This window comes from Diprion similis, chromosome 2 (genome assembly GCF_021155765.1).
Source record: "Diprion similis isolate iyDipSimi1 chromosome 2, iyDipSimi1.1, whole genome shotgun sequence".
Lineage (NCBI taxonomy): Eukaryota > Metazoa > Arthropoda > Insecta > Hymenoptera > Diprionidae > Diprion > Diprion similis.
The window spans coordinates 5,366,090-5,391,423 of record NC_060106.1 but is presented as its reverse complement, the minus strand read 5'-3'; the positions used below and the strand labels follow the sequence as shown (position 1 = coordinate 5,391,423).

General features: G+C 36.7%; 3 protein-coding genes across 4 annotated transcripts in view; 1 reads left to right on the top strand and 2 right to left on the bottom strand.

Moving 5' to 3' along the window:
• The window catches only part of LOC124411417 (wiskott-Aldrich syndrome protein family member 3), a 59,495-nt gene that overhangs the window by 3,077 nt on the left and 31,084 nt on the right, over positions 1-25,334 (top strand). The gene's annotated exons all lie outside the window — the stretch shown is intronic.
• LOC124411432 (esterase E4-like) lies at positions 279-11,937 on the bottom strand. Its single transcript, XM_046890533.1, has 10 exons — positions 11,679-11,937; positions 11,070-11,214; positions 10,613-10,958; positions 10,055-10,417; positions 9,481-9,641; positions 9,098-9,408; positions 8,828-9,014; positions 7,755-7,764; positions 4,230-4,237; positions 279-289 (listed from the first exon to the last, which is right to left on the bottom strand). Exons 1-7 carry the CDS (start codon positions 11,900-11,902, stop codon positions 8,840-8,842), a joined length of 1,725 nt encoding a protein of 574 aa, XP_046746489.1. The 5' UTR covers positions 11,903-11,937; the 3' UTR covers positions 279-289; positions 4,230-4,237; positions 7,755-7,764; positions 8,828-8,839.
• On the bottom strand, positions 21,742-24,988 carry LOC124411454 (esterase E4-like). The gene is made up of 7 exons (XM_046890558.1): positions 24,765-24,988; positions 24,004-24,148; positions 23,576-23,919; positions 23,016-23,380; positions 22,443-22,603; positions 22,060-22,370; positions 21,742-21,976 (listed from the first exon to the last, which is right to left on the bottom strand). Exons 1-7 carry the CDS (start codon positions 24,986-24,988, stop codon positions 21,802-21,804), a joined length of 1,725 nt encoding a protein of 574 aa, XP_046746514.1. The 3' UTR covers positions 21,742-21,801.

The following is a 25,334-nucleotide window of genomic DNA, read 5'->3' as shown; positions in this document are numbered from 1 at the left end:
AAACTTTTCCACAGTGTCGATTATTTGAACACTTAATAAGCGTTAGTATATATATTTTTTAAAACCACCAACAAGATTCACTTTTTTGGTATGTTGTTAAAAATTTTACTAACAAATTTCCGACGGATGGTTTGCATTGACGTCACGACGCATCCGCATTGTGTTTAAAACACTTTCGTAGTGATATAAAAAGTGTTTAATAATCTCGAAGTGATTATCGTGACAAATTGAAAAAGATTCTTTTTCTTATTTACTTTTTCTCGCGGGACGTATAATTATTTATGAAAAACTTTACGGCGTTAGGTATAAATAATTTATCGTTTACAAGGGGTTAGCGTGACACTACGTGTTCATTATTCGCGGCAACCCGGCCAAGTCTTAATTGCTAATCAGCAATGAGGTGTGACACGAAAGCCTCCTCGCGTGATCATTTAATTATCTTCTTCAAACACCGAATCTCCTCGTGACACGTTACCTCGTTACTTATCTACCCCATGTGTTATTATTTTCGTTCGGTTTATCGAATTAATCTCGAATAAACTTAAGTTTGAATCGCATAAATTTTACCAAAAACAAATTAAAGTGTCACGTATGTATATATATATATATATTTAATTTTTAATTCGTAATCAACGACCCCGAAAACCACTGAATAAAGTTTTTTGACCAGTTTTGATTAAATTTGAAATTTTCATCCGCCATGTTAAATCCGTTATCCTGTTTTTTGAAATCCAATTTTAGATTCGTAATCAGCGACCCCAAAAACTCATAATTTATGTAAAACCTGTATATATATGTATATACGTGGAGGGATAACTTTCTCGGAAATGAATTGCTCCTTCAATTTTCACGATTTTTTCAATCAATTTGTTTGTAGAAATAATAACTTACATTATATCGGAATGATTATACTCTCAAGTATTGAAAATCTATTAGTTTACCCTCAGAAATGGCAAAAAAAGCGTAAAGAAATATCTTGAAAAGTTCTCGAAATATACAAAAATTAATGCAAAATAGGGGGTAAAAATACTTACTACTATAAATTAAAGGGTTAAAAGAGTAAACAAGTCAATTCACGAATAAAGATAAAAAAGGAAAATTATATACTATATGTAGATTAAAAAAATGTCCTTAAAAAAGCTTTCTTTACTGTAACGTAAACGTCGAGGTAAATGTCCTCACTGAACAACACTTCGCATTGCATGTTACATGCATCGTGTAAGGAACAGCAGTCCTTAAAGATTCGGCATTCCTCTTCAATAAAATGTAATTACAGTGTAGGACGTTTGCGTGGGTATATAATGCAATAAAGACGATCGTCTTGAACTGACACATTAACCTATGTAAATAAGAATTCAAAAATTGTTATTGAAAAATGTGAATAATACACAACCGTAAAAGTTTTATTATATTGAAGTTAGTAACGTTATCGTAACGATTCATCATGCCGAGAAAAAACCGTCATTCTGCGATTATGAAATTTTTGGAAATTCAGTAAACCGTAATAAAACAATATTTAGAAATCTTAGTTCCTTAAAAATCATTAGATTATTGTAAATTTAAGAATATATTTGTCATTTTTTTCCCAATGTTTCGTTACGATAACGTTACTAACTTCAACCAGCCTGTAAAGTTTCTGCACTTTACTAGATACCAACGACTTCAACTGCCGTTTCAAACTGCAATAGACAGACATAAATTAATTCAATTACATGCTGAAACATGCATGCTAGGGTGGTTGTTAAATGGAAGATTATTTTGGATGGTCTTAAATCGGTTCGGAATATAAAAAAAATTCCTCTGTAATTTTTTCAGATTCTTATTCTCAGTCCTTAGTCAGGAGAATTCTAATCTAGTGATCAAGAATTAAGTACAAAAAAAGGTTCCCAAAAGGAGACTCAGAACTTGAAATAAAAGTCTGAAAAAATTAGAGATTTATTTTATTTTTTTTATATATTTAAAGCCGATATTCGAACATCCTACATAGAAATTAAAAAATTCCCAGAACTATATATGTTTTTTTCTCTCTCTCTCTCTTGGCAAAGCAGCGATTTAAATTCACCCTCAAATTAATAGTTGAATCGCAATCGTTTCGAACTGTGACGCGATTTTCGCCTCTTCTTTTCGCATCGTAATTTCGATTTGAAAAATACGTTCGGCCTTTTGACCTTACGATTAAAATTAATTGCACGCCGTGACCTCGTCGGCACGTATCGCTCTTCTTGGCAAAGGTCAAGGTGGCCAGCCTCGATTCTGCACAACCTAATCGACCCAGTTGTCACGTGCCAACTGATCGACACGATGCGGCATAAAGCTGCAGAGGAAATTGCTAAACGGGTTTCAGATATTATTTTTTTTCTTACGTACCTATATACCTACGTAAAATTGCGACGATTCAAAATTACTTGTAAAATTCGAAAATCTCCGTCTGTTGGACAAAAAAAAAAAAAATATTCCTTTTGACGAACGAACGAAACTGTCTTTCGTTTTACGAAAAAATGATTTTATCCGAATAAATGAATCTGAACACGATATTTTGTAGAGTGTTAAAATTATTTGTGCATATTTTGCAAGGAACATTATATGCCGATTTATCAACATGAATAGTTCGGAACAACAAATTTCTTCTTATTCAATTTAATGTTAATGATTTTTTTCCAAAGAAATTATTTTATTTCACGCTGCCAACGAAATATAGTATATCCGACGAAAAAAAATGTCTGTTCAATAATTTTAATTCAGATGAAATATTTCAGTTTCTTTAGATTGAACAAGTTCAAACAGTTACTTGTTTCAAGCTGCTTAAATCACGTTTTACTCTATAAAATTCATCGAATTACATTAGTGAAGTTGATTTTGACAGTTCGAAAATCCTTTTTACTGTCAATTTGATTACGCTAGTTTGCTGCTTTACGGTAAAAAGCGTTATATATAAAATTCTCAGTATATTTTAACTTTATTCGAAGTTGCGAATTTCAATTCAGCATTTAAAAATGCTGCTAAATCACGGATTTAAAAATGCGCTGATGATCGAAATTATGTAAGGCTTGTTTAAATATTGTCTTTTCGATCTCTAAAATAATAGCACGCCTAAACGTGAAATAAGTTAAAAGATATATTTCAAAATAATATTACGATTATAATTGTAAGTCCTGGACAAGTTTTTTTTCCAAAAAATCAGCTTTCAAATTTCTCTATCGCTGATGTGTATATAACTGCTGTTTTATTCGCCTGTCTACTTGATTCACGATTTTTCTTTTTCTCAATGTTTTTCAATTTCCTTAATGTCAAACGGCCGCAGGTGATCTAGTTACACACCGGAGGCTACGACTTCGTTCTCCTTGTGCGATGTGCGCGCTAGAGTTTCTCGTTATGTACAAAGTTATGTACACAAAAACTCGTTGAACTCGTTCACTCGCAGTAATAAGCTAGACGGTTGGAAGAGGAAGAACTGAGAACCATTTTCCCTTCTTTTTTATGACACACAAACACAAACGCGCGCAATTTCGCACCCGAGTATCACTTTTATTGTTGATGTATAATAAAAATACTCTGCTGTAAATTTGTTCAGTAAAAAAGGGAAAACAAAAAAGAAAATTATAGTGAACTCGTTCAAATAAAATTCTTATAAAATAATAAAGTTTTTAGTCAGCTCGTGTCATTCTATATATAACTTGATATTATATTTATAATACACTTTTAGCACCCTATTTTTTACATTCTGTCGCGGTGAAGTTATCGTTAATTAAGGACGGGGTTGAAGTTCCGAATTTGCAGAGTTCGGAAAGCAACCAACTCCGAATTATTTGGTGGCGAAACTTGAACTTAAAGAGATCAAACTCTTACGTAACAAAAAAGTTTTGAATGATCGAAAATCCGATGGCTGAAAGTTCGGTAATACAAGATTTCGGAAATTACGATAGAGCAAAGTTCCGAAAAGTTCAAGTTCCGATAGAATAAAATACCGAAAAATAAAATTTCGCTGGAGTAAAATTCCACAAATTAAAATATACTCACGGAACTTTGACTTGTCGGAACTTTGAGCGTCGGGTTTCGGACCATTCGGAACTTTAATGTTTCGTCAAAGTTAGATATCTTAAAAAAAAAGTATTGTCAAGGGAAAACTTCCGGTTACAAAATACTGAGTTTGAAAATATAAGAAAAAAAAATTAGAAATTATTCATCGCGTATCGACGCACGAAGTCGAAGGTTCACTTTTCAAATTTGACATGAGAGACTTGAAGATAGAATCACTCGTGAAAAAGTGCGTATTTATAAACAGAATCTGAAAAGTCGAGCTTAAATCCAGGATTTTAAGTTTTAAAATCCTTTTTTGTTTCAATATTCTAATTGCAATTCACGCAAACTGACAGCGTTTGAAAGTTGGACCTTTTTTTTTTTTTTTTTTATTTACTAAAAATGGGAGGAGGTCCCGATAATTTTTTCATCAAGTGTATATACATAGGTATACCCACGTCCCTTACGATAGTAAGTTGTTAATTTTTTATCCTTTCGTTTTCTCTCTTTGCAACGAAAAGCTTCGCTACCCCCGAGCTGTAGTTCCTACATACTTGAATGAGGAAACGGTACGCATATAAGTGAAGCATGAAGCATGAAGCATGAAACAAGACCGTAGAATCAACGACCTGTCGACGCGTGTATAGGTGCACATAAGATACACAGTATATATATATGTAATAAAATAAAAACTCACACAATAAAAAGTCATACACACGGAGATTGTGTAACCGTATACGCAAACTCGACGATGCTTCGCTGTATCGTAATCTACGTGTATACTACCTGATTCTACGTAGATGAAGAAGAAGAAGAAGAAGAAGTAGGAAGAGGAGCAAGAGGAGGAGGTGGAAGAGAAGAGTGCGACGCCTCCGCGTAGACCGTGACGAACTAAACCGTGAACGCGATATACGAGAGTAGAGTAGATAGAGATGCTCTCTCCTGCAGCTTTATTCTTATTACCCTCCTGTACTTACTCACTTACTTACGTTTACTTACTGAGCATGTAAATAGATCGTCTTGCCCGGGGCTTATTTCATAAGCCCCCCCCCTCCTTTCCCCGCTCACTTCCACCTTTTATCCCGTCGTCTCTGGTATCGTCGCATTTTTCTCGCAATCTCATTTCATGTAGTATCAGTTCAACTTTTAAGTTGAACTTTGAAACATTTTAAGTGTGATTAGTGACAGGTCAGGGTGGAGTCGAAATTTCGAATCTGAAAAGTTTCTGAAAGCACTAAGTGCCGAATTTTTCGGTGGTGAAACTTGGAGTAAGGAAATCAAACTTTGACGAAACATCAAAGTTTCGAATTGTTCGAAATCTGATGCTTAATGTTTCGAGAAGGAAAAATTCCGAAAGATTGAGATTCTGAGAGTGCAAAAATGAGAAAATTTAAAAATCTGAAATATCGAAATTCTGGATGATCGAAGATTTTCAGTTCTGTGAATTGAATGATTGGTGCAATTTCTTTCATCACTTTGAGCCTTCTTTGTTTTTGGATTTTCGATATTTTTACGTTCGGAATCCTGGTAATTCTGATTTCTTACACTCTCTAGGCCTTTTAACCCTTGACGAAAAATACGTTGATTAATTTATTACCTTCAAATTTTTAGCGCTTATTGTAGTCGTAGAAAAAAAAAAAAAAATTCACATAGGCTTTTTTTTTTTTTTTTTTTTTCAATTCACAGTAAATCCTCGCAATCCAAAATCCAGTTTTATACGGACCTTCAGCAACGGTAAAAACAGAATGATTTCTATCAAGGCTTTGCAAGTATAAAAATAATTTGAGAGATCTTTTTTTGTTCAATTACAATAATCATCTGGTTAGTGATACATAAATACTACGCATCTAGATTTGTCAGACGAATTTCTGGTAACCAGGTGAAAATTTGGTTTAAAAAAACCAAAGTGCTGAAAGAAAGTTAGAAAATTGAAAGAATTTCAAGTGTGGGCAAGTTTGTATATCGAGAATCGATGTCACAAACATGGCGGCGATAACCGCGATGCATTTAAATGAGTTACTGGATCAAATAAATCTTTTTTATCTCCAACAATAATCCTATTTTTTTAAAGAAAATTTATATTAACTGCCTCAATTTAGCAACGATAAATTACCTGGAATTAACAATTACATTCATCATTTTTTACTTATCCTGCACAATCGAATTTGCGTCAATCGATTCTACTTCATCGTCTCGAATCGTTTCACGGTGAAACTATTCGAGTGAGAATAAATTTCGATCGCTGTTAGAAAAACTAGGTAGAAAAATAGGCATCAAACTCGCGCGGAGAGGAAACGGCTGGCCTGCTCATCAAATTAATTCCTGCAGGGCGGATAGATACTGTAGTCGAACGCCTGTAACTCGTTTATACGTGTCATCACAGTGCTTCTAATGTATCCAACAGCTCGTGCTCTGCTGCAGGGCTGCAGGTTTGCTGCTGCAGCATGCGGAGAAACACGTGCTCTGCTCTGATACGTGTGTGTACCTTGAATGTTTAAACCTGGATATATAAAGTACAGATGCAGTGCCTGTGTAGTTATATATATATATATATATATATATATATATATATATATATATACATATATACTTTGTATGCCGCCGTGCGTGACGGATGCCGGATATAACAGCAGGGAAGGGAAGCTGACGAACGACGATTTACCGTCAATTTTAGTCCAACGCTTGCGCTTGTTATTTAAGCTGACGAGGAGTTGGTTAGGTTCAAGAGTCGATCCTAGCCGGCAAAGTTTTTTTGTAGATACAGAAAACGACGCGGGGTTTAAGTTCTAAGTTTGAAAAGTTTCGATAGAGCCTAATTCTGGATTATTTGGGGCGAAATTTGAAATAAATAAATCAAACTTTTAAGAAACAACAAGGTTTTGAATGGTTGCATACCCGATGGATCAAAGTTCCGAAATACAGGAGTACAAAAATTCTAGTTACAGTAAAGCAAAGTTCCGGAAAATAAATTTCCGATGGAGTAAAATTTTTAGAATTAAAATATAATCACGCAGCGTAGTTTACTCGACGAGTGGGTGAAAAAAATCGGAATGACCATAATTTCGGACGTCGATTTATCGAAAATCCGAGAGAAAGAAAGATCAAAGTAGAAATTTACAAAACTAGAAATCTTCGATCATTCAAAATTTCGATGTTTCAAATTTTTTAATTTTCTCATTTTCGGAAGCTTGACCATCGGGTTTTGTACCATTGGAAACTGTGATGTTTCGTCAAAGTTTGCAGATTTCTTTACCTCAACTTTCGCCACAAAAAACTTCGGTTTTGGCGCTTTCGGAATTTCAACCCCGCCCCAAAACTCCTGATACTTAATGGAGAAAAAAAATTCAATCACAAATTTCCAAAAGTTCTATGCTAATCGAATGCGAATATTTCTAATATATATATCTTCGGAACGGAACTAAGTAATTATCATTATTTATAGCTCCAATGGGGATAAAAATAAAAATAAAAATAAAACCATACAATAGATTCAGGTCACATGGAATTATTTACCCCCATATAAACTTGAAATTTGAACCATTCCCAATTTCAACCCTCTTCGTCGGGACGCCCGCGCCGGTAGCAACGTGTGCCTGGGTGGGGCCCGTTCAACTCGCAAGTGACTCACGTTCAGCTGCGCCTCGCCCGCGCCTTCGGCTTGATCAATATTGCACACGCAGTAGACACCACGACTGCTTCTCTCTCCTCTCCTCTCCTCTCCTCTCCTCTCTCGGTACTCGCGTAATCCTCGCTATTCTTTCTCTTCCGTTCCGTTGCCCGACCTGCACTATGAGACTGTAATACCGCCGCCCTCTCGAGGAGCTCGGATGCATTTCCTACTTCCTTCGTTCGTGACATGCGTGCAATTCTGAAACGGGGGAGGATTCTCGGGAGGATTATTGTTTTTTGTACTTTTGCAATATGCGATGATGTCATGATCGTCATGCGATATATATGCGTCGTGCGTGTAATTGAACTTGAATATTGTATACTTACAGCTAAGCGAAGTTCAACTCTGACTAATTTTTCTATTTAGACAGATCTCTTTTGTATTTATTCATTTTTCTTTTCACACCGTTCGAATCGTTTCGGCAGGTTTTTTTCTACAATTTTATTTTCAATTTTTGACATCCCGTTTCCCCGTTTTTAAATAAAAACGAAAGATATTGTGATCACCAGGGAAATGAAAAGTTGACTTTTCATTAGATCTCCACGTTTCAAAGTTTAGAGAATCACCTCCAATCATTTTCAAATGGACTCTATGTGTGTGAATTTTCTGGAAAATCACCGCTTAGAACTACAATTTCAACTAACAATAAGCGTAATTAGTTGGTAATATGCTTCAATTGAACCGTCATTATCTGACAACTGATGTATAATAACGCTATAGTGAAATTATCAGCATTACAAAAAGCATCTGGAAGCAAGTTAAGAAATCTGAAAAAATGTATTCATCGATCTCATACTCGGGGCGGTTGTAATACTAGCACATTAATGAGAATAAATACAGGGGATTAAAAACGATTACAAATAGGATATTTCTTCATGCCTATATTTTCACGATAATTATTGATAATGATGGACGGCAAAAATTATCGAGCTAAGAAGAAGAAAAGGTCAAATGAACTTGTTCTTCTTTTTTAAGGCCAAACAAAGTTGTACCACAGGTTTATGTTCATTCATAACATTGGTCTTCACGTTTTTCAGCATGAACTGCGCTGAAGTGATTCACATCCCTTGAGGAACGTGAAGCAAAGTACTAGACGTATATTCTCCAAATCTTTACGATTAAGTGCGGGATCTCAGGGACGCAGCGTCCTGATTATAACGGCACATTAGCTTTCAAGTCATCCCAAAACTGCAGACGTTTTTTAAAATAAGAATATTCAACGGTGAGTGCAAGATCGGATTTATTTCCGATGCTAAGGTCGTTGTCCTTCGTGATTGAAAACGGTTCCCACTTCGTGTCGCAGCCGAAAGCCGAAGTCGTGGGTTTCCTGGAAATATGTTTTTGAGTTGACGTTTCAAATGGTTTCTAGTAACAAATCCATCGCCAAATTTCATCGTCGAACCAACTTACCCCTCGATAGCGAAAGACGTCCATAATTCTGTCATAATGTTCACCATTTTATAATCATTCTTGCTTCGAGTTTCGTTGAGATTAGGAAAATCTGTCGTACTTGGGAATAGGTATAGCAGGTCATCACCGTGCACCACGCCGTAGTCTGCTGTAGTGCCACTATACGCGTACGAAAAGCTTAATACGCCACGATAATCGAAGTGGTAAAAATATTGTGGACTCTGAGTCGTTGCAAACTGCTGTCGAAGTGCGTCGTAAACCGGATATATGAATATGAAGTCGCCCAGAACGACTGTTAGGTTTGCGAGTAACTGTCAAATAACAGAATGATAATTTGTTACTGTTCAAAACTTTGTTGCAATTGAAATATTCGTGCTACCCACCACTTTTCTGTCGGCTTCAAAATCATTGAAATAATGTGACTTGACAGGTTCCACCCAAGCGGCTCCCGAATTCGGTAAATATAACCAATTCAATAGAACAGGTAAAGCGAGGTCGAAGTTTGCCAAAAAGTCGTCAACCATTGACTTATTTTGATAAAAAGCTGATAGAAATATAAAAACAAGTTTGATAATAGATTGAAAAACGAAGGTGACTGTATAATCAACTCCTAAGTGGATATGAAAGCTGCAACATCTTGAAGTGTGTCTTTCATATTTGCAACAATTTTTCCCTTCATTGCCAAATGGCAGGCAAAAAAACCCCAAGTTCTGCACGTCACGTGAAGTTCTCAGACGCAAGTTGCACGAGACTTGACAATCGGCACGGGACTTCAGAAGTGGATAATTAATCATTTGTGAACGCTCACACAAACAGTTTTTCTTAATTAAATCAATTCACTTGGATAAGTTCAATCAAGCTGCAATAATTTATCCGTTCGTGGTTGAATTCAGGTATTAGAAGTTTTCGAGAACATTTAATAAATCGCATGATTCATTGGTATTTATGTATACTTACCTATACTCTCAACTAATCCTTCATCGTGGCAAACACCTGCAATCCGTGGCAAATCTTGAATCCGACCATCGCGAATTAAATTTTGGGGACTATCGGTGAGAATGGCACCATCAATATTTGGCTCATCAGTCGGGCCCCACACGATCAACGGGTAGAATTCCCAAATATTGAATTTCGAGGAAGAACCTAAAATGTCCACAATATCGACTGTCCGCAAGCATTCAATCAGTGAATCCGTTGATTTATTGGAACAGCCAACATATTTTCCAAGGTCAAATGCTCGGCCAGCGTAGGGGCCGCTTGGTCTATAAGCCCATGTCGCAAGGGCGGATCCACTTTCCGTTATGTATCTGTGGAAGAGCCCTGCAGAAGCAGAAAATAGGTGGTTCAACATCCATGAGCTGCTCATGTATTACGCCTCAAAAAATGTTAGCCACAATTTACTACGAAGGATATGGTACTTGTCTCGTTATAATTTTGTTGAAGAATCGTTAGAAGACAACAAAACCTCACCATAAGAACCTTTCGTATTTGAATTTCAAATGAATTTGTTCTTACCAATCGTGATATCCGTCATTGTCAGAAGATGAACTGAAACCGCGCCCGAACTGTCTCCAAACAGCGTCACTTGATCGGGATCGCCGCCAAAGTACTTGACATTAGTCTGAACCCATTTCAGGGCGAGAACCTGGTCCTTCAAGCCCCAATTTCCGGAAGCCACCGCGTCACCTGTGCTCAAATATCCTAATGCGCCTGGACGATGGTTGAAGGTTACGAGAATCACATCTTTCTCGAGGAGGTATTCCGGGCCATAAACCGATGAAATATCGCTTCCCATGAAGAATCCTCCACCATAAATGAACACCATCACCGGAAGTAGTCGTGAGGTTGAATTTTCGGGAAGCTGAATGCACAATCACATCAGTAAACTGACTTACCTCATGCGTCGACATTATTTATATGATATTTTGATCGTCTGAAGGAGTGAGTTACATTATTACCAATTTATAATCACCTCGGGCGTGTATACATTCAGATACAAACAGTCCTCGTCACCAAATATTTCGCCGCTTGAAAATGAAACTTGAGGGCATTGATTCGAATCGAAACTAGCGTCTCGAATCCCGTTCCAGCCTCCAGCTGCGACTGGATTTGCAAATCTACGATGTAAACAGACGCATCAAGAATTTATTGGAATCTGCTTGAAATATATAACAATTTTTGGCTTATAACTCGATCCAGATCATATTTTTTGAGTTAACTATCACTGTTATTAAGAAATAATATGTATCCACCAGCGTCGCAGTCTCAGAAAATCTTGTAAACAAAATCACAACTCGAGATGTGATGTCGTTGGCCCGACTTCAGAGATATTTTATTTTTTCATCAAATTCTGAGGTGCGATGTTCCTCAAACGAATTTTGATGTACACATGTGAAAAATAATTACGGCAGCCTCCGTTGCCAACGTAATTGACCAGGGAGAAAATTAGCTGTTTAAGAATCACTGTCAATATGTGTACAATGATCTTCTGCTCAGCCATTGATGTTACGATATCAGCATCTGTATGTCCACACCAATGGATACATATACACACTCATTAAATTTCACATATTCCACAAACCGGAGTTTTCCAGTCGGTGGCTGTGCATAAGGAATTCCCAGGAAAGCTGAAATACTTCGATTACTGGGCGTCGTCGTCAGTATTTTTCCTTGCAGGATTCCTTGAGGAATTGTTACTCCAGGTTGGTTATTTTTCCCCGACAAATGAAAGCTCGAAGAGAAGGAAATTGCCACGAATAAGAGCAGGATGAGATCCTTTTTTAGGCAGCACGACATGATCGCCATCTCACCTTCTACTTCAACGCCAGCACACTTGGATCTAATATCAAGCAAAAGAGCGTATCAATTCAACTCATGAACCAGATGCCTTATTCAGCTTGATACATCAAATTCAGATATTTCAAAGAATTCGAAACACATATGTCAATATCAGCTTCTTGTACATAAAATATGGTATATATATATATGTATACATAAATTATTGTAAAACCTAAATGTGAACTACGACTTGAGTTGAAGATGTAGGTATTTGCATTAGATTAATATGCATCATATTCATTTTGAACTCCTCGTTGTCTAAAAAAGTACATTTTCTAATTGTATCAAGTGTTTGCGAAGACGATACTTGAAGGCTTCTGAAGTAGCCGGGTCAAAGTATCCTGAACTTGTTTGCATGACGTTATTGAATATCCCGAGACGAGTGAATACGGAAGTTTCAAGTTTTGGGACTCATTAAAGCCATGGAATACTTTTGGCGAACGTCAGCAAAGTGTGGAAATATTGAACTCCATACTACATGCTTTCGCCTGCCTTTTCATGTAGCTCGTCTGTACCTTTTAAGAACTGCGAGTGACTGATACACGTTTCCAACTGTGCTCTTGACTGGCAGTTCTCTATTTAATGTAGAAGTGAACCTGAGTAAGTCTGCGACTACTTTTCACCCCTAGGACTTAGAAGTCGTCTTTTTAGTACTGCGTTCATGCGCTGTAGCGACAAATACAGCGAACAAAACTGACATTACGCAACTCTAACCTCAATTTCGTGCACCGCGGAAAAACGCGTAACACACTCTTGTTATACAGGGTATCACAAAAGTAATGGGATGACTGAATATTTCCCTGAGTAAGTATTCTCACAAAGGTCAAGGTTATTTTTGTACTAATTTGCTACGAGAAATTTAACGATGACCTTCAACTTTTGTTTGAATTGGAAATTCGTGGAAAGCCTAGAATTTTTTTTCTGCTTTTCGAATACAACCTGGTTTATCAAGGCCGGCAAAGGCACCGATTGATCAGACTTTGGGAAATAACTTATCAGATTTATTCATTTTTGAAATCACGTATCAAATTATTCAGTTTTATACGGATGTGAAGATATCCATGAAAATAATATTTTGTGAATCGATATTTCGTGCGATCTTAGCGGCAAATGGCCACAGCTTATTGCAAATCATCTGATACTTTGATCACGAGAACGTCAAAGTCTGTCATGACGTCTGGTAGCTTGTCTGGATGTATTTTTGGTTCACTTAAAATTTGGGGGTGATGAGGCAATTCTAACACTGGATTCCGATTTATGTCCAAACCATATAAGAATGTTGGTTTATTCTGCCGGGCCAGATACTTTTTTTATCTTGTATGGTTGCGTAATCAACAAAAGAGTTAATTCCCTCGTGGGTTCCTAATTTGACCTCAAACTAGAGAGATGTGTGTGCTTGACGATTGGAGGTGAGATAGCAGTTATGGTCCAAGAAGGGTTAATATTGTGGGGGAACACGGTAGCTGACCTTACAAATGTCGAAATATTGTTCCTCCGTTCTCCTCTCTCTCTCTTTCTCTCTCTCTATTCGTCTTTTTCTCTGGCGCGTGGGTCACTCTTTGGGTGTTCTCGGTGAAGGCTTGAGTTCTACTGAGGCTCGTCGCCCATCCGCATCGCACGTCTTTGGTTGCCAGCGACGTTCCTTGGCCCTCTTCGATTTCGCTTCGTATATTCGGAGCTTATTGTTGAATGTAATTACAAGTGCAAAGTTATAAAGTAATATAAATAAATTCGAACAATGCCAACATAAATTATGTGTTTAGAAGCCACGAATCAACATTAACGTTATAGAGAGCTGGCTTGTCTCGTTTTGCATCCAGCAGGTTACTCGGAAACTCCACGAATGAGTACTTATATATGCATAAATTATAACTGGAAAAAACATTGAATTTCAAAGGCAAAATGTCGGTCTTCTAATTCAGCAAAGGATCGATAAAGATCAGAAAAAGTATGGAGCTGAGGACAGAACCTTGAGGACCATCGGCAGGCGATTCAATTTAATTCGAAGTATTTCCACTCCGATCAACCACCGTCTACAGAAGATCACGTGGGTAGCTGAAGAACTATACTTTATCGTGTTGCCAGAACACCGTGTGTTGCGTAGTTTGTGGGGAAAGGATCACGTGGAGTTTTGTCGAATGATATTGAAAATACAATTTTTCGATTGGCGATTTCCCATCTCACATCATCTAGTACCCCCAGGAGTGCTGTTTCAGTACTATAACCAGTCGATATAAACGAACTGCGTTGAATCGAGGAAGTCCGTTCATTCCAAGTGTCGCGTTAATTGTTTCTTGATGATTCTCTCGGGGGTTTTATCGCGTTCTAAGATGCTGGCTATCCGTTCTGTATCAGAGGAGCGAGGGGCGATCTCACTTCCGGAATAGGTACCAGCAGAGTTTGTTTCCAAAAATACGGAAAGGTAGAACCGCAGATTGGAAATCCGAGTCAGTGGTTCAGTGATCTCGTAGTTCGGTGGTCAGTGATCCCAAAAAGTGATCACGACTCAATATGGTTTTCAAGGTGTACGAAACTTCCATTTAAGACAGGCATGTAATAATTAAAATTGCTGGTAGTAATGACGTCATTGTGAGAGGACAGAAACTCGAATAGGCTGTCGAAGGAACAGGGTCGATAGATGACTTCCGGGATTCGATAAATTATAGAGAATAAAACTCAGCTGACACCATTATTATATATTTGAAGAATTGAAAATTCTGGTTTGTTCTGATAATATCATCCAGGCATTCATGTGCAAAGAGTTTCAACTCCATAATGTGTATTTACGCAGACATCGACGCCGCCTCTTGCTTTACCAACCCCGTCATGTCTGAAGAGGTTGTAGCCTTCCAATTTGACTGCCAAACCGGCGATTTCCGGCGTTAGATGCTTCTCTTTAAATTGCCATAGTACTGAAATTTGATGACGTTGGAAATGCTTCTGTTTGTTTAAAATGGGATCCAGTCTAAAGTCGACTTACGTTGAAACAGGAAACAAAGATCATTTCCTTACCAGTCACATTTTGAGGCCCCCCTAAGACGCCGTTATCCGGTTATTGTAACGCTCGAAACGCATCAAGCATTACAATGTATATGTATATATATATATATATTCCTTATATTCACTGAAATTATCCACTAGAAATACGATAACCGGAACGATATCGGCCGAATCCTTTCAGTCGTCTCCCTGCTAAATATAATAATTCCGCGTTCTCCTTTGGAAACGCCTTCTCAGCTGGTTTGGTCTCACATTTAAAATCTTTCACCGAACACTTAATTTCACTGGACAATTTTTTTATCCTCTTTCGAGACTTCTAACGTATTCTTTTGCCTAGCGCTTCTCTCGCGAATGCAAATTAACAGATCTACTAATAAACTTACTTATCGTTTAATTAACGATTGTAATTTACCATTTATATTCACTTTTATAATCTTTATCAATAATTTTCCTGGTAATTGGCGCCGATATTAGACCATATTTATTTATTTTTGTTTACATGATTTATACGACCATTTCTTTATTTATTTTCTTTTGTAAATCGAGGAGTATAATCATTCTCATCATTCCTACACCTTCAGACTATACTCCGGTATCTAGCGAAGCTGATGCAGTTTCACTAGTGCTCTCAGGCGATCTTAACACAGCTCAGCATGTTGAGATTCACGCGTGGAGAATATTTGAATATTCGCGCTTATTGAATTATACGGCAATATGTCTCGTGGTTACTCAAATGGAAGCTAAGTTTCAACAACTTGTTTTAAGTTATTACAGTCTGACAATGCAATCGCGATTTTTGTTCCTACGAAAAATTCTTCATGCGAAGTGGTCGTGATCCATATTTTTGGATACGGAGGGCTGATCGTTTTTAACACTCCTGTAACTTTTTACCCCCAGGGTCAGAAATGAAAACAAAATTGTTATAATATAAATGTACATTTTTTATTTGACTGAATTTTTTTTTGCAAAGAGATTTTGAAAAACAAAGAAAGAGATAAGTATTTTAGGATTTTTTTTTTCTTCACATACTTTGGAAAACAGAGGAAATAGATAACTTGAGAATCTGTGATGATTTTCGACTTGTAGAATCATTTTCAAAAATTCATAACTCGGATTCTGTTTGAGCTAGATGGTTCTTCTTTTTCCATTTCAAAGCTGAAAGAATGAAATTTGATAAAAAACAACAGTTTCATTGAAAATTATCTACACATTCTGTTCATATTGTTATAAGCAATTAAAATGTTTAAATCGATTTTTAACAATTTTCCCCACCTTGTAGCGAGTTTTCAGTATAACCATCGTATTCTACGATAAATTTTCTATCAAAAACCCACTTTTAATTCATGGAGAAATTATTATTACTATTCGAAGAAAATTAATTTATCTTGCCTCGTATCGTTTTTCTCTGTAATAAAAATGATAATTTCATATTATTAATTGAATAATATTATTTATCAGCAAATAAGACTTCATGAAAACTTGAACGAAAAATTAAATAAATAAGAAATATTATTGTAGCAAATAAAAAATTAATTTGTTAACGTTTCAATACATTATTATGAGTTGATAAGTACCTCGTTCTGCATTACGTCGTACAATATTTACATTTACTCTCAATAAATGTATACATGAATATATATATTAAAATAATAATATTATTAACAATAATAAATTAAGTTTTTATTCGCTACAATGATATTTTTTCGTTCAAGTTTTTATAACGTCTTATTTGGTAATAAATAATAATATTTAATCAAAAATACAGAATTATCATTAATATTACAGAGAAAAACGATACGCGGCAAGATAAAATCATTTTTTTCCGATAGTATTAACAATTTCTCCATCAATAAAAAATGCGTTTTTGATAGGAAATCTGCCGTATAATACGCTGGTTGTACTAAGAACTCGCTACGAGGTGGCGGCAATTCTTAAAAATCGATTTAAACATTTTTAGTGCTTACAAAAATGATGAATTTATTAATAATTTTCAATGAAACTATCTTTTTCATTGATATTTATTCTTGAAGTTTTGAGAATGAGTCTACAAGTCAAAAATCACCAGATTCTCAAATTTTCGATCCCTTCTGTTTTCCAAAATATCTGAAGGAAAAAAAAATCCTGAAATACGTGTCTATTTTTTTCTATATAGAACTCGTAAAAAAAATTCATCTAATTGAAAAATGTGTCGGTCATACATGCTAATATATATATATATATAATGTATAAGTAAAACTAATCAACGTATTTTATCGACGTGCATGAATCGTATGTTGAATTGAGCAAACATCGCAGTTAATTCAAAGATTCATGAAAATCTTTCTCCAGTTATACCCATTAAAGTGAAAAATTTCCAACTACTTGCGCCTGCTTGACTAGTTTTTTCACAAAATGAGCCCCACTTCGTAAACTCGAAAAAAAAGCGCAAATTCGTTTTGTTATCGAGTTACAGGACAATGGCACAAAAGTCATGCGAGGTTTCGGAATCAGCAGGACGTGTAATGCCGTCTCTGAACCCGCAGATCGTCTCGCGTTTCATAGCTGCAGGCGTGCACTTTTCCGGCTACTTTTTCCACCACCTGAACCTCCCCTCCACTTGACTCACGACCTCTGATTCTGCAACGCTTACCGTCGCGACGCCTTTTTCCCGTGACTTTCTGCAGTCGCATTGCGATCATCAAGAATTTTTTATTCCTCCTCTTCAACTTTACTTGGGAAATTGAAAATAATGAAATTCTAAGAATAACCAATAATTTGCAAAAAATTGTCGCACTTCTCGGCACCACTTGAGAAACTACATCAGTAGCTACACTTCAACAACCACTTCCATCTACTTCAGACGAAGTGGTTAGCACCCGGCACTGCCGCCTCCACCTCTTTGTAGGTAACATTGGCTCAACCGGAAGACGAAGTACCAACGCGGTCGCGGAAGTCAAGGACGGAGGTCGACGGAAGTTAGAATCCAGCGGATGCCTGAGGGGAAGCAAAATTGAATCACTTTGCCGAAAATGCAGAGGCTGCTACAGCCAGGCTAATAACAACGGTTAACACGAATTTTGAGTCTGGGTTATCTGTGTGTCAAATTTCAAATGTCAAATCTTTCTGTCAAGATAGTCTTTTTTTCATAAAGTTTGATTTTATAGAAACCAGAACGATGTTCCCGATTGAAATATTTATTGTAAACAACAATTAAACAAACCGCAATTAACAAAACCGCACGCAGCGAACGGCTCAATGTATTATATTTCAAGATCTCGTTGGAATTTTTTATTTACATCAACCGACTGTCCAAAATCCTAGACACCGCAAACCGCATCAATACGGAACATGTTTTACGTCGGCCGCTGTAACAAAGCCACGAGTAGATAAATTTTGATGAAAAAATTGCTGAATATACCTTAATGTATGTACTTTAAAATACAAAAAAAAAAAAAACGGATTGAAGCGAATAAACAGTTTTTTGAATAAAAGTTCTCAAAATTCTATTTTCTATGATTATGGCCGCCACTTCTACTGTACATATAATTTTTTTCTGACTCTTGCGATAATTTGAATATTTTAGTGCAACAATTGATTTTTGTTAAGGCCTTGTTAATTGGCTGACAGAAACTAGAAAACTATGATATTGATAATTATAATCACGCCAAATAGTCACATTTACTACATCTTCGTCTTTACCTAATTCCAACGATATGGAAACCGTTGTTACAGCGACATCCATTTCATACAGAAAATTTTCTGGTAACTGTAAGAAATGACGGTTTTACTCAGTGTAGAATCTGATATTTCTTTTCCACTCTTAGCTTCGCCGTTCACAATTCATTCGACGTATGTACATTCCGTTCGTTTGAGCAATCGACTTGATGGTAATTGGCACTACAGTCACTGATACACTCTGTGATATAACGTTATTGACGTGTTAGTATCCTTTGTGCCTATACGTCGAGGTGTATAATAATTACTTCGCCGCGATTCGGAGTGGCTTGAGCGTCGTTTGTACTCAGCTGTAGTTCGCCAGATTGAATAATTTGTACGTCGGTACAGCATACCTTCAGCATTTACGCCTCGTATGGAATTGTAATGTACTTGAAACTCCCTTTCACTCGACTATTCTCGGTACAATTACCCTGATCTTTGAATAAGCTTCTAAACGTTATGGAAATTCAGAATTTATTGTGGAATTGTCGTCCAATTTTGGAAACTACCACAGAATTTGAAAAATAAAAGCTCTGACGAATTGTAACCAATTTAGTCCTTTCTAATTCAAAACTGTAAAGTAATCTAATAATTCGTTGGAGTTTACTGCGATGTATGTAAAAGAAAGAAAAAAAATGGACGGACCTTGTCGATGCGAACGTCTTGTTCAAAAATTTCTTTTCAACTCGTGTAATTAATCGGTGACGCGTCTTCTTATCGCGCGAGTCATTGAGTATCGTTAAATGCGTCGAATCGCCAATTCCGATATAATTAAATTTTGTTGAAAAAAAATCAAACTAAATACATAGTCGTCGATTCGAAGGTATTTTCAATGATCCCATATTTTATACCGTGAGATTATTTATTAACTTTTCTTTCAACAAATTGAATTTTGAAGCAGGTTTTTGAATATTTATAAATACAAAATACAACCATGTGTTTCATCATATTGAACGGAAACCCGTGAAACAGGAGTTGAGATGTCATTTTATCACGACTTCCGAAGTGGTTTCTCAATTGGAAGGAGGTTAGAATATTCATCGCGGATGCAGCAGATAATTATGAATAATAATGGTTCGTGAATGTGAAAACTTGCGCGCTAAAGGTTCTACAATGTAATGCATATACATACAATATGAACACCGAGCAAGAAGCTAGCTTCGATATTTATTATTCACGTTCTAATTCCCAGACAATTTCACAATCCGTTACTGCGTGGTAAAATTTACGCAAATGATTTTAAACCTATTATACGTAGATATTAGTTTCCAGCTATTATCCAAGTGCAAGAAAAATACCAGGAGAGGCTCATTATTGTACACCATTATCAGTGAAATTCTTTTAATACCACTTGAAGTTTGTAATGTTACAGAACTATTGTGTGAAACATTACAAAAATCTCAGTAATATCTGGTAATTTTTGTACGAAATTAATATTAATTTTTTGCAACTTTTGAATACCCGATGAAATTCGTAGAAAACCTTTTAGGGTTTTGGTGCATCATTACTATCTCTTCAAATCTTGAACGGTTTTTTTTGATAATTTTTCAAAATGTCCTGAAATTTATGTAGCCGAATAGTCGAAATCCAGGAATGTTGACATCTGCAGATATATGCGATAATCTGTAGACACCATTTTTCTTTTTCTCAATTTTGCAATTCTAGGCAAAAAGGAAAATATTTCTTTTAAAAATACCTAGACAACTGGAATAATCGATGAATTATGTTCTTGTTCTATTTAACGATTCATTTCTGTGAATCAAACGTGACCAATTAATACAAAGTACTTACGCTACACGAATAATAATTATTTGAAGTGATGCCTCAATACTGAAATTCAGCTTTGAACGAAGTGTAATCGACATGATTTAAAAATTCATCTTCAAAGCGCCGAAAATTGGCAAAAAACTCATAGGTGTTCAAAAAAATCAATGAATTCATTCTGTATGAACTAATAAAACAAATTTCACTCGACATTTTTGGAACAAATTTTTGTTTGAATGATTTCTTAACAATTGGTGACATTATTATTATTCAAAACGAATCATTTTATCGATTCAGTCATGTTTGATTTTGTTTTAGATTCTTATCTCATCGCGAAGTCTTCAATATTCTCACCGAGACTAGTTTTTGCTTGGGAATATACGTCCAATATGACCTCAAAGGTTGCATTCTCTTATACCATGTAAAAAATAAAAAAAGGTGATGTTACTGACGTCAGAAAAAATGACTATTTTCCTCTATTCGCAAAGAATGTGAAGAAAAAAAAATTTTCTTCAAATATGGATATGGTATATAAAACAATACTAAAATTGAATAATAACCGATTTCCTCGGCTTTTATCCTTACGATAACGTTACTAACGTCAACGTGATAAAAATGGATGGTGAACAGCATTGGAACGCCTTTCTCAACACTGCCAAGCATACTATCTCCATAACCGAGCCATTATCTTGACCGCAGTTCTCCTCTTCGTTCATTCCAATCCTTCGTACCTTGTATTCGTGCACTTTTTCCACTCGGTCAAAGTATTTCATCATACTAGGAACAAGCTTGGCACGACGACTGTCACGTGATCCGCTCAGAGGCTGAACACCTCGGCTCACGACGAAAAGAGGACAAATCAATTATTGACGTTCCGCAAGCTCGAGAGCCACGCAAACAAAATTGCAACTCCAGCGTTTTATGCCGGCATGCTGCAGTGCGCCTCCTGGATTTGCACAAACAAAACAGCTAGGAAGTGGATTCAAGAGATCTTTCAACAGTTCCCACAAGACACTCACTTCAGTGTCTAGTCGGTCATAAGTATTTGAATATTTGCACTGCCAGATAAAATATTTGCAAAATATTATATAATTTCAAATCCATTAATATCTGCAGTTACATACTTTAGTTAACAATTACACACTCACGATTAACAATGATCATTTCCGATCGTACAATCAGGTTGGTCACACACCTGGAAAATCCGGAAAAGTCAGGAGATTTTCAATTTGGTAATGGAAATAACTGAAAATATCAGTTTTCTATCATTTGATAATCGGAAATGATTTTTTTGTCGAGGAAACGAATTGGCTCAAACTAACTTTTTACTCGAGAGCAGAGTATTAGACGTGTATTCTATAAATCTTTATGATTAAGTGCGGGACCGCAGAAACGCAGCATCCTGATTATAACGGCACATTAGCTTTCAAGTCATCCCAAAACTGCAGACGTTTTTTAAAATAAGAATATTCACCGGTGAGTGCAAGATCGGATTTATTTCCGATGCGGAGGTCGTTGTCCTTCGTAATTGAAAACGGTTCCCACTTCGTGTCGCAGCCGAAAGCCGAAGTCGTGGGTTTCCTGGAAATATGTTTTTGAGTTGACGTTTCAAATGGTTTCTAGTAACAAATCCATCACCAAATTTCATCGCCGAACCAACTTACCCCTCGATAGCGAAAGACGTCCATAATTCTGTCATAATGTTCACCATTTTATAATCATTCTTGCTTCGAGTTTCATTAAGACTAGAAAATCCTGCCGTAATTGGGAACAGATAAACCAGGTCATCACCGTGCGCCACGCCGTAGTTTGCCGTAGAGCCACTATACGTGTATAAAAAGCTTAATACGCCACGATAATCGAAGTGGTAAAAATATTGTGGACTCTTAGTCGTTGCAAACTGCTGTCGAAGTGCGTCGTGAACCGGATACATGAATAGAAAATCACCCATAACGACTGTTAGGTTTGCGAGTATCTGTCAAATAACAAAATAATAATTTGTTACTGTTCAAAACTTTGTTGCAATTGGAATATCCGTGCTACCCACCAATTCTCTGTCGGCTTCCAAATCATTTAAGTAATATGACTTGACAGGTTCCACCCAAGCGGCTCCCGAATTCGGTAAATATAGCCAGTTCAATAGAACAGGTAAAGCGAGGTCGAAGTTTGCCAAAAAGTCGTCAACCATTGACTTATTTTGATAAAAAGCTGATAGAAATATAAAAAAAGGTTGATAATAGGTTGGAAAACGAAGCCGACTGTATAATCAACTCCTAAATGGATATGAAAGCAGCAACATCTTGAAGTGTGTCTTTCATATTTGCAACAATTTTTCGTTTCATTGCCAAATGGCAGACAACAAAACCCCAAGTTCTGCACGTCACGTGAAGTTCTCAGACGCAAGTTGCACGAGACTTGACAATCGGCACGGGACTTCAGAAGTGGATAATTAATCATTTGTGAACTCTCGCACAAACAGTTTTTCTTAATTAAATCAATTCACTTGGATAAGTTCAATTAAGCTCTAATAATTTATCCGTTCGTGGTTGAATTCAGGTATTGAAAGTTTTCGAGAACAGTTAACAAATCGCATGATTCATTGGTAGTTATGTGTACTGACCTATAGTCTGAATTAATCCTTCATCGTGGCAAACACCTGTAATCCGTGGCAAATCTTGGATCCGACCATCGCGAATTAAATTTTGGGGACTATCGGTGAGAATGGCACCATCAATATTTGGCTCATCAGTCGGGCCCCACACGATCAACGGGTAGAATTCCCAAATATTGAATTTCGAGGAAGAACCTAAAATGTCCACAATATCGACTGTCCGCAAGCATTCAATCAGTGAATCCGTTGATTTATTGGAACAGCCAACATATTTGCCGAGGTCAAATGCTCGGCCAGCGTAGGGGCCGCTTGGTCTATAAGCCCATGTCGCAAGGGCGGATCCACTTTCCGTTATGTATCTGTGGAAGAGCCCTGCAGAAGCAGAAAATAGGTGGTTCAACATCCATGAGCTGCTCATGTATTACGCCTCAAAAAATGTTAGCCACAATTTACTACGAAGGATATGGTACTTGTCTCGTTATAATTTTGTTGAAGAATCGTTAGAAGACAACAAAACCTCACCATAAGAACCTTTCGTATTTGAATTTCAAATGAATTTGTTCTTCCCAATCGTGATATCCGTCATTGTCAGAAGATGAACTGAAACCGCGCCCGAACTTTCTCCAAACAGCGTCACTTGATCGGGATCGCCGCCAAAGTACTTGATATTAGTCTGAACCCATTTCAGGGCGAGAACCTGGTCCTTCAAGCCCCAATTTCCGGAAGCCACCGCGTCACCTGTGCTCAAATATCCTAATGCGCCTAGACGATGGTTCAAGGTTACGAGAATCACATCTTTCTCGAGGAGGTATTCCGGGCCATACATCGATGAAATATCGCTTCCAACGGAGAATTCTCCACCATCAATGAACACCATTACCGGAAGTAGTCGCGAGGTTGAATTTTTGGGACGCTGAATGCACAATCACCTCAGTAATTTATATGATAATTTGATCATCTGAAGGAGTGCGTTACATTATTGCCAATTTTTAATCACCTTGGGCTTGTATACATTTAGATACAAACAGTCCTCGTCACCAGATATTTCGCCGCTTGTAAGTGAAACTTGAGGGCATTGATTCGAATCGAAACTGGCGTTTCGAATCCCGTTCCAGCCTCCAGCTGCGACTGGATTTGCGAATCTACGATGTCAACAGACGCATTAAGAATTTATTGGAATCTGCTTGAAAAAAATAACAATTTTTGGCTTATAACTCGATCTAAATCATATTTTTTAAGTCAACCATCACTGTTATTAAACAATAACATGTACCCATCAGCATCGCAGTCTCAGAAAATTTTGTAAACAAAATGAGAACTTGAGATGTGATGTCGTTGAACCGACTTCAGAGATATTTTATTTTTTAATCAAATTCTGAGGTGCGATGTTCCTTAAACAAATTTTGATGTACACGTGTGAAGAATAATTATGAAACAGCTAATTTTCTCCTTAATCAATTACGTTGGAAACGGAGGCTGCCCGAAGCGCCATTACTGGCCACAGACTCAATCTCCGTAAACATATCAGAACCCAAGAATACAAAATTCAGAAGAGTTTGCAGCTGGCTGGCGGTGGCGCTACGAGCAGCCTCCATTTCCAACTTAATCAACAAGAGAGAAAATCAGCTGTCTAAGAATCACTGTCCATATGCGTACAATTATGTTCTGCTCGGCCATTGATGTTACGATATCAGCATCTGTATGTCCACACCAATGGATACATATACACACTCATTAAATTTCACATATTCCACAAACCGGAGTTTCCCAGTCGGTGGCTGTGCATAAGGAATTCCCAGGAAAGCTGAAATACTTCGATTACTGGGCGTCGTCGTCAGTATTTTTCCTCGCAGGATTCCTTGACAAATTGTTACTTCAGGTTGGTTATTTTTCCCCGACAAATGACAGCTCGAAGAGAAGGAAATTGTCGCGAATAAAAGCAAGATGAGATCCTTTTTTAGGCAGCACGACATGATCGCCATCTCACCTTCTACTTCAACGCCAGCACACTTAGATCTAATATAAAGCAAAAGAGCGTCATGAAAACTCATGAATCAGATGCCTTATTCAGCTTGATACATCAAATTCAGATATTTCAAAGAATACGAAACACACGTGTCAATATCAGCTTCTTGTACATAAAATATGGTATATACTTATAAATTATTGTAAAACCTAAATGTGAAGTACGACTTGAGTTGAAGATGTAGGTATTTGCATTAGATTAATATTCATCAAATTCATTTTGAGCTCCTTGTTGTCTAAAAAAGTACAATTTCTAATTGCATCAAGTGTTTGCGTAGATGATGCTTGAAGGCTTCTAAAGTA

What these genes read in the sequence shown, in the direction of transcription:
- LOC124411454 (XM_046890558.1), bottom strand. Translation starts at nt 24,988, where the DNA reads ATGGCGATCATGTCGTGCTGCCTAAAAAAGGATCTCATCTTGCTTTTA. An exon ending in CCACCGACTGGGAAACTCCG is followed by an intron (nt 24,149 to 24,764) that starts GTTTGTGGAATA and finishes TTGACATCGTAG; the next exon opens with ATTCGCAAATCCAGTCGCAG. An exon ending in TAAATGTATACAAGCCCAAG is followed by an intron (nt 23,920 to 24,003) that starts GTGATTAAAAAT and finishes TTGTGCATTCAG; the next exon opens with CGTCCCAAAAATTCAACCTC.
- LOC124411432 (XM_046890533.1), bottom strand. Translation starts at nt 11,902, where the DNA reads ATGGCGATCATGTCGTGCTGCCTAAAAAAGGATCTCATCCTGCTCTTA. An exon ending in CCACCGACTGGAAAACTCCG is followed by an intron (nt 11,215 to 11,678) that starts GTTTGTGGAATA and finishes TTTACATCGTAG; the next exon opens with ATTTGCAAATCCAGTCGCAG. An exon ending in AATGACGGATATCACGATTG is followed by an intron (nt 10,418 to 10,612) that starts GTAAGAACAAAT and finishes CTGCTTCTGCAG; the next exon opens with GGCTCTTCCACAGATACATA.